Genomic DNA, 13,759 nt, shown 5'->3' on the forward strand with positions numbered 1-13,759 from the left:
GGTGCCTTTAATGCCAGCTACTTGGGAGGCTGAGACAGGAGAATCTTTTGAACCTGAAAGGCGGAGGTTGCAGTGAGCCAGGATGACAACATTGCACTCCAGCCTGGGCAACAAAGCAAGACACCTTCTCAAAAGAAAAACAAAGGACAATGGTATTTAGACAGAGAGCCAGCTGCCCCAGTGGTGTCTCATCCCCTAAACCCAGGATTGCAGATTTGGGTTTGGATGAGTGAACGAATGAATAAATTGAATGAATGAATTAGCAACCCAGCGGACAGAATATCACACGACACCATTCACCCCACCAGGCGTCTCAGGATCAGAAAATAGTGTGAATCCAGGGTGACAAGTCACCTCAGGGCTGTTTTTCCAGGCTTGATTGTGGGACTCCAGGCCATTGCCATGTCCCCCAAGGATGAGGCCCCAGCAGTCCGAGGGGCTTGGCTGTAGCCAGGGTGTTCTCACAGGGCCAGAGGGCAGGAGTGGGATCCCCCAAGCCCTGCCATAGCCCAGGCAGCGTCTCCCACAGCATTCACCTCTTCATTTGCTTCAGAAAGTTTCTGGAGCACCTACTATGTCCCGGGCACGTTCTAGGCTCCGGTTGCCTGCTCTGCCATGCTGTCTCCCATGTGTGCCCAGCCCAGCATGTTGAGCCACGTCCAGGGCATCCCTTGGGCCCTTCCAGCCCTAGAAGTCCTGACTGCTCTCAGCACATCTGACCCAAGCCTGCATCTCTTCCTGATGCCTCATCTTGGTGGCAGATTCACTGTGCATCTGAGCCCGGGTCCCAGGTCACGTCCTCCCCAGTGCTCCCCTTCCACAGCTGAGGACCGCTCTGGATTTCCCAGATCCAGCCCAGCCCCCCGCCGCAGCTCCATTCACTGGCGCTGCTGCGCCCCTACTCTGTGCTGGGCAATGGGTAGGTCTGGGAGAGCAGCTGTGAACAAGACACTGGTCTCTGCTCTCACCAGAAGGAGCAAGATCACTCCCAACCGTGACTTGCACTGTGGGGAAATAGAACGAGATTCAGGGCAGGTAGGAAGGTGGCTGTGAGGACAGTCTCTGGGGAGGCGAGAGTCAGGCTGAGACCCAAATGGGAGGACAGGAGCCGGCCATGCTGAGACATAGGGGTAGCCGGGCCGTGTTCCCAAGGCAGGAACATGCCCCTCAAAGGTTCGGTGCTAGACGGGGAGCCTGGGCACAGGGCTCAGTCGCTGGAGCTTGGGGGCATCCTCTGTGAGCTGTGTGCTGACTTGGGTTCCTCAAGCAGAGTCCCCTCAAAAACTGTGTGTCCCCAAAGCTTGAAAACACCTGTGTCCAAGGTCGAGACTCACCTTTCACTTGGGGTACAGGGATTTTATTAAGAAAAATTTCAAAAAGTGATGAATAGTTGAAAGAATTGGGCAGTAGACCCACGATTTACCTTGTGGGTCCTGCGATTGACCGTTGGCTCTGTTCACTCCGTCCCTCCATCCCCTGATCCCACCATCCCGCCGTCCCTCCGTCCCTCCATCCCCTGATCCCGCCGTCCCACTGAGGGTCAGCACCAGTGACCAGCTGCATGGTTCTGTGGATGCCGAGCCAGCCTTTCAGACCTTGGTAGTTGATGTTTACCTTGTTTTACAGAAGTCTTGGTCAATGATGGAGAGAAAAGAAAGGGTGAGCTCAGCCCTTCAGCACAGACGGTTTGAGAAGCTCCAGGCTGCCGGACTGGCTGCCCTTCTGGTCAGGCGTTGACCTAGTCCCCTGACCTCCTTTAGAGACCAGCGAACTGAGGCCCTGCAGGATGGCAGAGTTTGGAGAGGGCTCCAGCTGGTGTCTGTCACTGGGCAATGCTTTTGCAGCTAAAGGGATCTGCTTCTTCATTTTGCTTTTCTGGGACATAATTCACCTGCCACAAAACTCCCCCTTTGAAATGGTTGCAATTGAGTAAATTCTCTTTGGCGTATTCACAGGGTTTTGAATTCTAGCACATTTCCATCATCCCAAAAGCAGGCCCTGTGCGCGTCAGCTGTCACTCTCTGTCCCTCCCCAGCCCCGGCGCCCACGCATCCCCTCCCTATCTCTGGATCAGCCTGTCCCGGACATTTCATAGAAATGGGGTCACACACTGTGTGGCCTTTTGTGTCTGGCGTCTCTCACTAAGCGTGACGTCCTCAAGGTGCATCCGTGCTGTGGCCTGTGTCGGAGCCTTGCTCCTTTTCTTGGCTGAACAATCCATCATACAGATTATTAATGCCCCTTTGAATGTGAGAAATCCAAGTAAGACAAAGGAATTTAAAACTGTAACTCCTTCTGTTCCAAAGAAGTCCACAGATAGCAGTCGAGGTATTTCTTTGAGAAACGCTGTCAGCATGGAAACACGACGTCTGTTTCAGTTAGCTGTTGCCGTGTAACAAACTGTCCCAAGATAGAGGCTTCAGGCAACTGTGTATTTGCTGGCGATTGTGTTATTTGGGTTGGGTTCAGCTGGATGGTTCTTCTGCACGTCGTACCTGGGGTTGGTCCCACGGCTGTGGTCGGTGGTGGCAGGAGATTCAAGCTAGTCCTGCATGTGCCTGTGAGCCCTCAGCTGGGATGGCTGGGGCAGCTGGGGCCGCTTGGCCTCTTTGCAGGGAGCCGGCCTCTGAGCGTTCAAAGCCCCAGTTTCCCAGAGACGCAGTCAGAAGTGCCAGCATTCCTCACACCCACGTCATCCCTTCTATCCCATTCTGTTGGTCAGAGTGAGTCACACCCCTGCCAAGTGTCGCAGCCGTCTGTGGCCAGCCACAGAAGCGTTCTGCAGTTTCCCGAGAGAAGATTGTCGCATGGACTGCCTCGGCCACCTGGTCCTTGGCTGAGCCTCACCAGAGCTGAGGGTCGGCCCTGCCCACTCTGGTTCCCCAACCCAGCCTGTGTCATGGAGTGCTGCTGCCCAGTCTGGGCTTCCTGGCAGGTCCCCCAAGGGCCTGTGGTCCCCATGGTTAGAGACCTGCACAGCGGGAGGACGGAGGACCTGTTGTTCTAGCAAATGAGGACTGAGCGTGAGCTCCGGCCCGGGGTTGCTTCCTGCTTGCAGGACCACAGGACCCCGTGCCTCGGCGTCCTCACGCACTGAGTTGCTGTGTCACGGTGAGCCCGCACCTTCCTGTGGCACCTAGCAGTGGCCCTTTGGGCAGCAGCCCCACCCAGGGGCTCAGAGCAGCGAACAGCTGGGTGCCAAGGTGGCCATGTGGCCCGTGCTGCGTGCGGAGGTGGTTGTGTGGCTCCATGCCAGGTACAGAGGTGACTGTAGCCAGGTGCAGAGGTGGTGGCCTTGTGGCCGTATGTCGGGTGCAGAAGTGGCCTTGTGGCTGTGTGCTGGGTGCAGAGGTGGCCTTGTGGCCCCGTGCCGGGTGCAGAGGTGGCCGTGTGTCGGGTGCAGAGGAGGCCCTCAGCCCGGGCAGAGCAAACCGCTCAGAGACATGCAGGACTCATCTGAGGCCACACAGTGGGCGGCTGCAGCAGAGGCTGGCGTGGAGGCCCAGGGGCCTTGCTGCCCCTCGAGAGTGGGGAGAGGGAGAGATGAAACCCTGGCTATCCCCCCACCCTGACCAACACCCCCGAGGTGCCCCTGCCTGCCTGTCCCCCTGGCAGCCGTGGGCTGAGGGGCCCACCTCCCGGCTCCACAGCTGAGCTCGCCTTTTCTCCCCCGACTATTTTTAAAATCTAATTTCCTCGAAAACGGGGTGGTTCATTCAGCAGATAATTAGTCACGTCTCAGGCTGAGCAGCGCTCGACGTCATGGTGGCCCCTGATGGGGGTCACGGCAGGCTCCGTGCCCAGAGTGGGCCTCACAGGAAGCAGGGCTGGGGCAAAGATGGTGCCCAACTGCCCACACCCAGGCCGGGCGGTGGCCCCAAGACTCTGCCTCCCCCCAGGTCCCCTCTCCTCCATGGGCTACTCGGCTCTGGCCTCTCCTTGCCGGCCCCTGCTGTCTGCCCTGGGAGCAGCGCATTTTCCCCAGGTCCCCCAACCCAGTGCCTCCGCCTCCCCCTCCTGCCCTGCCCCTGCCTGGGGCTTCAGTCTGGTCCCTTAACCTCCCAGGCCCCCAGTGCACAGACGTTCCCAGCAGGGCCCGAGCCAGCCACCCCTCTTCTCTCCCCATTGTCAGCCAGCTCAGGCGAGTCGGGCAGATGAAGACGTGGAGCCAAGGAGGGAAACTGAGGCAGAGGGCCCAGACACAACACAGGTGACCGTGAGGTTCCTGGTGAGGTCGGCAGAGCCGGGTTGGGAGGGCCTCACTGCCTCCCCTTGGTCCTGGGCCAGTGGGCAGTGGGGAGCCTGGGACAGTCTGGGCAGGGCGGACCCAGGGCGCCTTCCTCCACCCAAGCGCCATGACTACCCAGCACCCCGGCCACCAAGGAAAACAGCTGAGTCGCTCCAGTGGGCATGGGGGCTCAGGGGGTGGTTTCGGGAGTAGAGTCAGGACTGTGGCGGCCCGGTGAGGTCTGGAATGGCCACCCTGCCCGCCGCTGGCTTCCTGCCCTCTCCTTTCCTTCCCCCACACCCTGGACGCTAAACCGTGAATTGTTCTGCTCTGGGCCGCCAACCCAAACATCACGTCAGCCTCCGGCACCTTCCGGCCCCCAGCCCGGAGTGGCCCTCATGGCCTGTCAGAGACCTGGGGGCGACCGGCCCTGTCCTCGGAAGGACAGAGAGGCAGCTCGCTGAGTCACCTCACTCGCTCCGCCGCTGACCCGCCCCCTCCCTCCAGCCCCTGCGGTGAGCAGGTTGGTCTGCAGACCCCTCCAGGCCCCCCACCCCGTCCGTGCCTGCCCAGTCCTGCAGGGAGCCCAGGTGGCCCAAGGCGGGGACCCTTCCACTGTTCCAGCTGCCTCGAGAAGTACATCTGTCCCACCCCGGGCTGAATCCTCACTAGAGAGTCGGGGCAGGGCCTGGGCTGCCCAGAGTCCCAGGGACTGGGGGCGCAGAGCAGCAGGCCGTGAACAGGCGTTTGTTCTGGCCTGGATCTGGAGGCCCGGAGCCCAGCTCCCGGTGTGGGCAGGGCTGCGCCCTCCAACCGGGGAGAAGCTCTCTCCACGCCTCCTGTGCTCCTTGTGCCCCCAGGCATCCCTAGCTGGCGTTTCTGGGCCTGGAGGAGAGGTTCCTGCCCCGCCTCCATCCCCAGGCGTCTTGGCCTCTCCGCGGGGCTTCTTATAAGGACAGCAGCTGCCACGGATCTGGGCCCCGCCCCACTCCAGCACGACCTCATCTTACCCAATGACGTCAGCACTCTCTTTCTAAATAAGGTTGCCTTCTGAGGTTCTTTGAGGGACGTGAATGTGGGGGCACACTGCCCAATCCGGAACCCCCAGGCAGGCATGGGGACTGACCGTGGCCACAGGCCTTACCCGCATCTCAGTTGAGGCTCCCTCCCCGGCCTGTGCCTGCCCCCAGGCCTGACCCCGCAGAGTTTGCCACCCTGTGCCTTCACTGTGTCTCTGGCGGTTCCGACCCAGGTGCAGAGCAAAGCTGTGGGCCCCACCCAGCTGTGTTCAGTTGCCTTCAGTGCCAGTGGAGACGTGTTTCGGACAGCAGGGCAGTCACCGGGCCTCCCGCGCACCCACCGAGAGCAGTGCAGTGCCCATGGGGGCCAGGGCGCTGGCAGGGTTGAGAGGGCAGGGCATAGGCAACCCAGGGCGGGGTTTGGCTTTGCCTCCTCTTCTGTGTGACCTGGGGTGGGTCAGCGCCTCCCTCTGTGCATCACCTTCCGAGTCTTAAACCAGGGACTCCCTCCCTCTCTGCGCTCTCTGCTGACGCTAAGGTCTTGGCTTGGAAAGACTCCTTGTCTCTTGGGGAAATTCTCCCGTCCTCTCTCCCGCGTCCACGCTCGGCGGTCCTCCACCCATTCAGACTCCGCACCCACCTCCTCACCTGTCTGCACCTCCCTGAGCCTCACCCGGTTGGCCCCTCACGGGTCCTGGGCTCCCCTGCTCACCTCGGCTGGCCTGGAAGCCAGGGCCTCACCAGCTCCGGCTCACTGCTGCCCAGCGCAGAGCAGGGAGCCGGCCAGAGGGTTGCGCCTTGGGGGCAGGGCATGCCGGCTTCCAATAAGCCCATGTGAGGGCCTGCCCCCGTGCCCCAGCTGGAAGACTTCCGTCAGCCTCACCTCCCGACCCTCAGCCTCCTCTAGGAGGGGAGAATAGAGTGAGAAGAGGCTGGCAGCGCCGGGCCCCCATCACTGTGTTACTGAAAAGAATTTGTGTCCATGCCCTGGGCCCCGGGTGGTGCCAGCATCGGAATCTCGCAGGAGTCCTCCCCTTCGCCGGCTGCCTTCACGTGAGCCTGGAGGGTGCCTTGTGACCCTCGAAGCAGCGCCGCTGCCTCAGCCCCTCGTGACCTTCGTGCCGCTGCTGTTCCCTGGGCCTGGAACTCCCTCCCGCTCCCCACTGCGCCTTTGTTCTGCACTGAGCCCAGGCACGATCTGTCCAGGAAGCCTCCCTTGCTGATCCGCACCCTACCTGTCACCCCACATCAAGCACCTGGCCATGTGCCGACCTTTGCTGACTGTGAGCCCCTTGAGGGTGAAACCAGGTCTGGCCCCGTCCCACGTGGTGGATGCCAGGGTGTGCGTTCCCTGCAGTCACCGAGATCGCCTCCTACCTCAGGGCCCTGGGGCGGGCGTCCGACCTCATAATGGGGCCTCACCAGGCTAAAGTCAAGCTGTGGGACAGGGCTGGTCCCACCACAGGCTGCAGGGGAGAATTTCCATTTCCGCCTCTCCCGGGGCCTAGGGGTGCCTGTGCCCGTCTGCCCATTGGCCCAGGGCCCATCCTCCCCCTTCACAGCCACCTCAGAGCCTCTTCCAGTCTCTCTCTGACTCTCCCCCCTCCTCTTGTGAGGACCCTGTGAGGACATCGGGGCCCGGGTCCCCCAGGATCACCCCCCTCCGCCCGCCGGTCTCAGGGCCCTTATCACAGCTGTAGTCTGTTTCACGATCAAGGCAGGTGAGTCCTGGGGGCGCGTGTTCTGCCCACCACAACCCTGAGCAGAAGACTCTCCATGGAAGCCCACTGTCCAGACGAGGACTCCGGGGCCCCGCTGCCGGGAGCCCCAGGGTTAGGGACATGGTCCTGGGTCCCAGGTGCCGAGTCTCGCCTGCCCCTCATCCCAGCCTCCTTGCGTGGACGGAGGCGCTCCTGGCTTAGCCAGGGCCTGGGCGGTGGCTCACCCCGGCAGGCCCCCGTTGTCCTCTCTGGAGCTTTGTCCTGCACCCCGCTGCAGGCACTGACTGGAAGCTGTGGGCCCAGGAGCCAGGGCAGGGCTGGGCGCTCCTCACAGGCTCCCTTATCCTTCCACAAATCTCTCCGTGGAGACAGGCAGGTTGGGCACCAGCCCTGGGGACCTCTAGCCAGCTCCCACTGACTGCAGCCGCTCAGGGGCTGGGCCCTCCCCAACTCCAGCCTGCCCTCGCCCCCTCTCCCGAGCTGGCACCTGATTTCCCCATGACCGAGCCTCTCCTGGTGCCTGCCTCCGGGGAAGCGGGGCTTGGTCAGTTCAGAGCTGCCTGGTCAGTGACTGCTCAGAACCTGATGTGTGGGCGTGAAGGGATCAGGGTGGGGGAGGTTTGCTCCCCACTTCCCCTGTCCTCCTCCAGCCAGGTCCAAGCCCCAGGCCCTCTGGTGGGTGCAGAGCCTGGGTGTTGCCAGCCGCTCACCTCCCTGAGGCTGCAAAGCCTCTCCCCTGCTGTAGGCCCCAGTGGCCCTGACCAGGGTGACCGTGGCAGGCCCCAGTGGCCCCCAGCCTCATCACATCCCTCCCAGCACACTCAGTCTGCATCTTCCTGTGTACCCTTGAGACAAGCACCATGCGGAGTTACACACGTCAGGCCTCGGGGGCCAGAAGGTGGGCCGGGGGCTGGGCCCGGGGCTCCCAGGTCTGATATCTGGCTTGTGTCTCCTGCAGGTTTGGCTCAGAAGAAGGCAGCCCCGACAGAGGTGAGTGTCTGGAGGGGACGGAGGGCCTGGGGTCCCCACCCTGACCCACTTCCTCCCTACCCGCAGAGAAGCTGTGTGGCCTGGGGGGCTTCCCGCACCTCTCAGGCCCCAGACGCCATGCAGTGTCCACAGGTGGATGGACACAGGGTCCACGCCAACCACGTCTTGAGTAGTCAGGGTGAAATTCTGCGATGGAGGAGGGCCCTGCATCTGAGGGGCCGCGCCCCCAGTGGTGGGGCTGCTGGTCAGGGCTGCATGGGCAGGAAGGGCTCGTCTGGGTTACAGGTCATGTGGGGCCAGGACTCTGGGGGATGGGTGGGGGAGGAGAGAGCAGCTCAGGGGGACTGGGGGCAGGAATGGAGGAGCAGGCCGGAGGGTCAGACGCTGCCCAGAGGGCAACGCCCGAGGCTCCCAGCTCCACCCACGCCCTGAGCGTCTGTGAGTCACTCGGTGGCGTATGCACTGTCCCTTCCCCGTCTTGTCATTGCTGCCTGTCTCCTCCGGAGAGCTCTCTGCACAGTGGTCCTGCATTAGCAGCTTCTGCCAGCCCCGTGGCATGGAGTGGCCTTCTTCCCAGCCCGTGTGCGCGGGTGGTGTGGGCCGTTCCCCGAGGGCGCCCTAGCTGCTGCGTCTCCCCGTCTCCCCGTCTCCCCACATGCAGCCCGCAGGGTACCTGTTCCCGAGTCCCGTTCCCAGGAATGGTCCCCAGGGCAGTTGTCGCGCCTGGGCTGCCCTTGGGCCCTGTGTCCATACCCTGAGCCGTTCAGACTTTGTCTACCTGGTCTGGGACCCTGGAATCCTTCCTCGGAGTACCCCCTGCGTGGGGGCATCAGGGAGGGCGGCACAGGTGGCTGGATATGTTCCTGGGGAGAGCCTGCCCCCTGGCGGCTGCCTGGGAGAATGCACCAAACATGGCCGAGCAGCATCAGCTGCCAGGGGTGGGCACGGCAGGGGTCAGGGCTGCTGGAGCATCACTGGGGCCGATGGCGGTGGGATGGGGTCTGGCCGAGGGGAGCAGTGGGGGTGCTGGCCAGTGTAGGGCCCCTGGGCTCTCCAAGGAAACACAATGGCGCTCCTTAAGTGTTGGTGCCTGGCAGGGCCGTTCCCCCTGGCTGGCCTCTGTGTCGCTTCAGACTCCCACGGCCCCTCCTCACATCCTCCTTTGAGGGCAGCAGGCTGAGGCCCCCAGGGTAGGCGGCTCACGCCATCTGCTAAGATGCCTGTGCTGCCCGGCAGCCCGCAGGAGCGGGCCTGACCCTGACCGTCTCCCTCAGGGACCAGATGCTCTTCTCAGTCTTCCAGCCTAGGGGGCTCACTAGGCTGTCCTGTCCCATGGGGACAGTGGGCGGTGGGACATCTGTGGTTGTCACAGCTGGGGGGTGCTCTCAGCATGGAGCAGGTGGAGGCCAGAGGTGCTGCTCAGCACCCTGCAGTGCCAGGGCAGCCCCACCCCAGAGAGCAGTCTGGCCTCAGTGTCCACAGCACCTGGGAGAGACCCTGAAGTTAGGGGCTGGGGCCGCCCAGTCCTCCTGCCCTTCTGGAGGAGCCAGAGGTCTCCCTCTCAGAGTGAGCGCTTCTGGGTGTCCAGCATGGGACACTGAGGGACCCCAGCCAGCCCGTTAGGTGCCTGCAAATGAGGTGTCTCCTGCTGCGCCCCGGGGTTGCCCGGACCTGCCCCTGCCCTGCTTGCCCCTGCTGGGCGCAGCAACTAAACCCTTTCTTCCCAGGGTTTCAGAGCGTGCCCTGCTCCGGTGGGGGTGTTCCTCATGAAGTTAACACTTCCTGCTTCCTCTGCCCAGGCCCTATCCATGACGGCACAGCCGGGCCCTGGCCATGGGAAGAAGTTGGGCCATCGAGGTGTGGACGCATCCGGCGAAACCACCTACAAGAAGGTTCCTCGGCTCCCCTTAGCTGGCTGGGGGGAGCAGGAGGGAGCAGAGGGGAGGGGGTTCCCACGGGTACCACAGATGGGGTCCATCACCCCGACACACATCAGGGTCTGCCCAGGGACAGGTTCTGGAGTCCTCAGACCTGGGTGACGCCCCAGTGTTTGCTGTCCTTGCCCGGCGGCCGGACGGCGTGCTTTGTGGCTCAGCCTGGCTGCAACCCCTGCCTGGCTCTGAGTCTCGGGAACCTTAGCAGTGCCTGGGCTCTCAGCCCTGGTGAGGGAGAGGGGTTACGGGTCCCACCACCACCTCAGATCGTGGATGGGATGCTCGGGGGTGGCCTGGCTCACACCGTGTTGGCAGGAAGTCTGACCCCCACTCTGTTCTCACCCACGCCTAGGTCCTGTCTTTTTAAAAAAATACTCGCTTTACTGAGATGGGATTCACACACTGTAAAATTCACCCTTTAAAGTGTTCAATACATGATTTTTAGTACATTCGCAGAGTTGTGCAGCCATCACCTCTAATTCCAGAACATTCCGTCAGCTCAAATAGCCCTGTCCCCATTAGCAGTCACTCCCCATCCCCACTCCCAGCCCTGGCATGCATGCATCCCTTTCCCGCCTCTGTGGATGGGCCTGTCCCGGACCTTTCGTAGAAGCGGAATCCCACGCCGTGTGGCTTTCTGCGTCTGGTGTCTCACTGAGCATAGCATCCTCAGGGTTCAGTGGCTCTGGGGCCCACGTCACAGCCTACTCCTGTTCACGGCCGAGTCGTGTTCTGGCGCGTGGGGGCCCACGCGGGCCCATGCGGCGCCTGCCCTTCGCTGCGTCTTGGACGCTGCGGTGATTCACACGCCTGGCTGTTGTGGACTGTACTGCTGAGGACACGTGTGCGCGTCTGTGTGGAAACGTGTTGGTCGGTCTTGGGCAGACACCCAGGAGTGGAATTGCCAAGGCATCTGTAACTCCGTGTCTCCCTTTGAGAACCTCCCAGACAGTCTGCACAGCAGCTGCTCCGATTTTCAGTCCCGGCAGCGCTGCCTGAGGTCCCGGCTCCCCACGTCGTCACCAGCACTTGGGGTGGTTGTCTCTGATTCTGGCGTCCTCGCGGGTGTGAGGTGGTGTCTCTTCATGGTGTTCGTGTTTTGGCTTGCTTGTAGAAATGGGCTTTTGCCATGTTGCCCAGGCTGGTCTCAAACTCCCAGGCTCAGACGATCCTCCCAGCCCAGCCTCCCGGGGAGCCACGGTGCACAGCCCGTCCGTGGTTTGATTTGCTTTCCTTGGTGCCCGGTGACATGGAGCGTCTTTGCGGGCTTGGCCATTTGTATGTCACCTCCGGGCACACATCTGTTGTGTCCGTGGCATCTTGAGGAGTTGACCGTGCAGGCCACACCTGGAGTGTGACTTAGGAGGGAGGCTGGCCAAACCTGGGCAGTGCCACCTGCCGACCATCCTCCCTATGCCTCGCACTCGCGACAGGAGCACGGGAGACCTGAATTAGAGACTGGAGGGCTGAGGTGGCTTCCCAGGGCTGACGCGGACACGGCGCTGAGAGCGCACAGCCAGAATAACACCATTGATGCCGATGATAAAGTATCAGCAGGCGGCTGGGTGCGGTGGCTCACGCCGGGAGTCCCAGCACTTTCGGAGGCCAAGGCAAGGGGATCAGCCGAGGTGAGGAGCTCAAGAACAGCCTGGCCAACATGGTGAAACCCATCTCTACTAAAAATACAAACATTATTCAGGCGTGGCGGCGCACACCTGTAATCCTAGCTACTCGTGAGGCTGAGGCAGGAGAATTGCTTGAATCCGGGAGGCGGAGGTTGCAGTGAGCCGAGATTGCGCCATTGCACTCCAGCGTGGGTGACAGAGCAAGACTCTGCCTCAAAAATATAAAAAATTAAGTAAAAATAATTGTTAACAGCTGCTGACACCACATCCCCAAGAGGGCCAGAACCATTGTACCCATCCCTGTCCACAGGTGGGGAAACCGAGGCACTGAGCAGCCGTGTGGGTTGCCTAGTGTGACCACATGTATTACATAGAAAGCAGCTAGCAGGAACCTGTGTCTGCAGACATGAAAGTGATCTGGGCATCACGTTGTGAACGATACCCCTAAAAAGAAACCCCGACAGTGAATCAACCCTTGCTAAGTTGGAGCTATTTCATACTGTGAGAACCTTCTAGAACCTCGCTAGCCAACAGGACTAGAGGGCTGAGTGAAACGGGGTGGAAGTCATGGCCGAGCCCTGTACTGGCTGTGTGGCCCAAGGGAGGGTGACCCCACCTCCCGGCCCAGTGTCCACAGCTCAGCAGCTATAGGACGGGCGTCCCGGGGGCCAGGGTGGGGTATTGGCAGGTGACGGGTCCCAAGCTGCAACTGAACACAGACTCCACCCCCTGGGGTGCGCGCAGGGGGTACAGGGTGGGGCCAGGAGCAGCCTGGGGGTGACGCCCTGGTCTCCCCACAGACCACCTCCTCCACCCTGAAGGGCGCCATCCAGCTGGGCATCGGCTACACCGTGGGCCACTTGAGTTCCAAGCCCGAGCGGGATGTGCTCATGCAGGACTTCTACGTGGTGGAGAGCATCTTCTTCCCCAGGTAGGAGCCTCAGGGCTTGCCTGGCACGTGCAAAGCTCCTAGGTGGAGCGGCCTGTCCTGAGCGCCCTTCTGTGCTGGAAACAGCTCCCTTGAGCCCTGGCCCTCTGTCATTCAGGATATTCATTTGCTGCTGAATCAGAGACCTAATGTAAAGGCAGTTTAAAAGCAGGAAAGATTGAGGGTTAGCTCTCCTCCAATCCACAAATGCCAGTAAGCAGTGCAGGGCTGGTCAGGAGACACCTTGGTGTTGGAGTCCTGGGTTCCTTCTGGTCACCTGACACCAGCATTCTCAGTATACAGCTCTGTGGCCAGTGGTCCCAGGTGGCTGCTCAGGCCCCTGCCATCACGGCTTCATTCCAGCCACAGGAGGAACGAGAAGGAGAAGGAGAACAACACAGCCCTTCCATTTAGGACATAAACACAGTGTTCCTGCTCCACTCATGTCTCATCGGCTGAGTGCAGTCACGTGACCACACCTAGCTGCAGGAGAGGCCAGGCGGCGTGGTCTCACTCTTGGCGGCCATGTTCCCCTGGCCAACACTGTGGGCCCTGTCGTTAATGAGAGCAGGGAGGGTGGCTACTGGGGGACGGTCCCATCAGGAGCCCCATGTTGCTTGTGGGATTGGGCTGTTTCACGGAAGCCTTGGAGCTGATCTGCTAGAGGCAGTAGGAGGGGACGTGGTGGGAGTGGGGGAGAGGTGCATAGCCCACCCGCCTCACAGACTTCTCCCGTTCTTCCTCCACAGTGAAGGCAGCAACCTCACCCCCGCCCACCACTTCCAGGACTTCCGCTTCAAGACCTATGCACCTGTCGCCTTCCGCTACTTCCGGGAGCTCTTCGGGATCCGGCCAGACGATTACTTGGTAAGCGTATTCGCTGCCGCAGGCTTCCTGTCTTCCAACAGAACGTGCTTGGGGTCTCAGGGGGCCTGTGGGTCAGGCGTCTGGGGGCAGCCTCCCTGGGTGCCTTGTGTAGGGTTACAGTCAAGTTCAGAGCCGGGGTCTCCTAGCGACTCACCTGGGGAAGGGGAGGGATCAGCCTGCAAGCTCGCATGACTGGCGGCAGCGGGACTCCGTCCTGGCTGCGGGGGCTGGGAGCCTCCGTTCCTTGCCACGCTCAAGCAGGCTCACCGTCAAGCAAGCGAGGGTGTCCACTCCCCAAACAGATGGTACAGTCTTCCGCAGCCTGGCGCCAGAGTGACCGACCCAAGCTTGTGGTTAGAACAAGTCACTGGGACGTGGGTGCCCCGGGGACCAGCTTTGTCGGACCTCCCAAGCTCTAGCTGTGGCTTGATGCTTTCAAGTCAGAAA

General features: G+C 61.5%; 1 protein-coding gene across 9 annotated transcripts in view; it reads left to right on the top strand.

Moving 5' to 3' along the window:
* PIP5K1C (phosphatidylinositol-4-phosphate 5-kinase type 1 gamma) overlaps positions 1 to 13,759 on the top strand; it is a 58,243-nt gene that overhangs the window by 18,012 nt on the left and 26,472 nt on the right. For 7 of the 9 annotated variants that reach the window (XM_032252265.1, XM_032252268.1, XM_032252270.1 and 4 more), the window contains exons 2-5: positions 7,927 to 7,958; positions 9,758 to 9,850; positions 12,318 to 12,448; positions 13,195 to 13,312. In XM_032252265.1, coding sequence (XP_032108156.1) covers positions 7,927 to 7,958; positions 9,758 to 9,850; positions 12,318 to 12,448; positions 13,195 to 13,312 — 374 coding nt within the window. Of the gene's footprint in view, positions 1 to 7,926; positions 7,959 to 9,757; positions 9,851 to 11,713; positions 12,019 to 12,317; positions 12,449 to 13,194; positions 13,313 to 13,759 lie in introns of those variants that run through there. The other 2 variants (XM_032252272.1, XM_032252273.1) reach the window with 2 other exon arrangements.

This window comes from Sapajus apella, unplaced genomic scaffold (assembly GCF_009761245.1).
Source record: "Sapajus apella isolate SASKATOON/1434 unplaced genomic scaffold, GSC_monkey_1.0 scaffold77, whole genome shotgun sequence".
Taxonomy (NCBI): domain Eukaryota; kingdom Metazoa; phylum Chordata; class Mammalia; order Primates; family Cebidae; genus Sapajus; species Sapajus apella.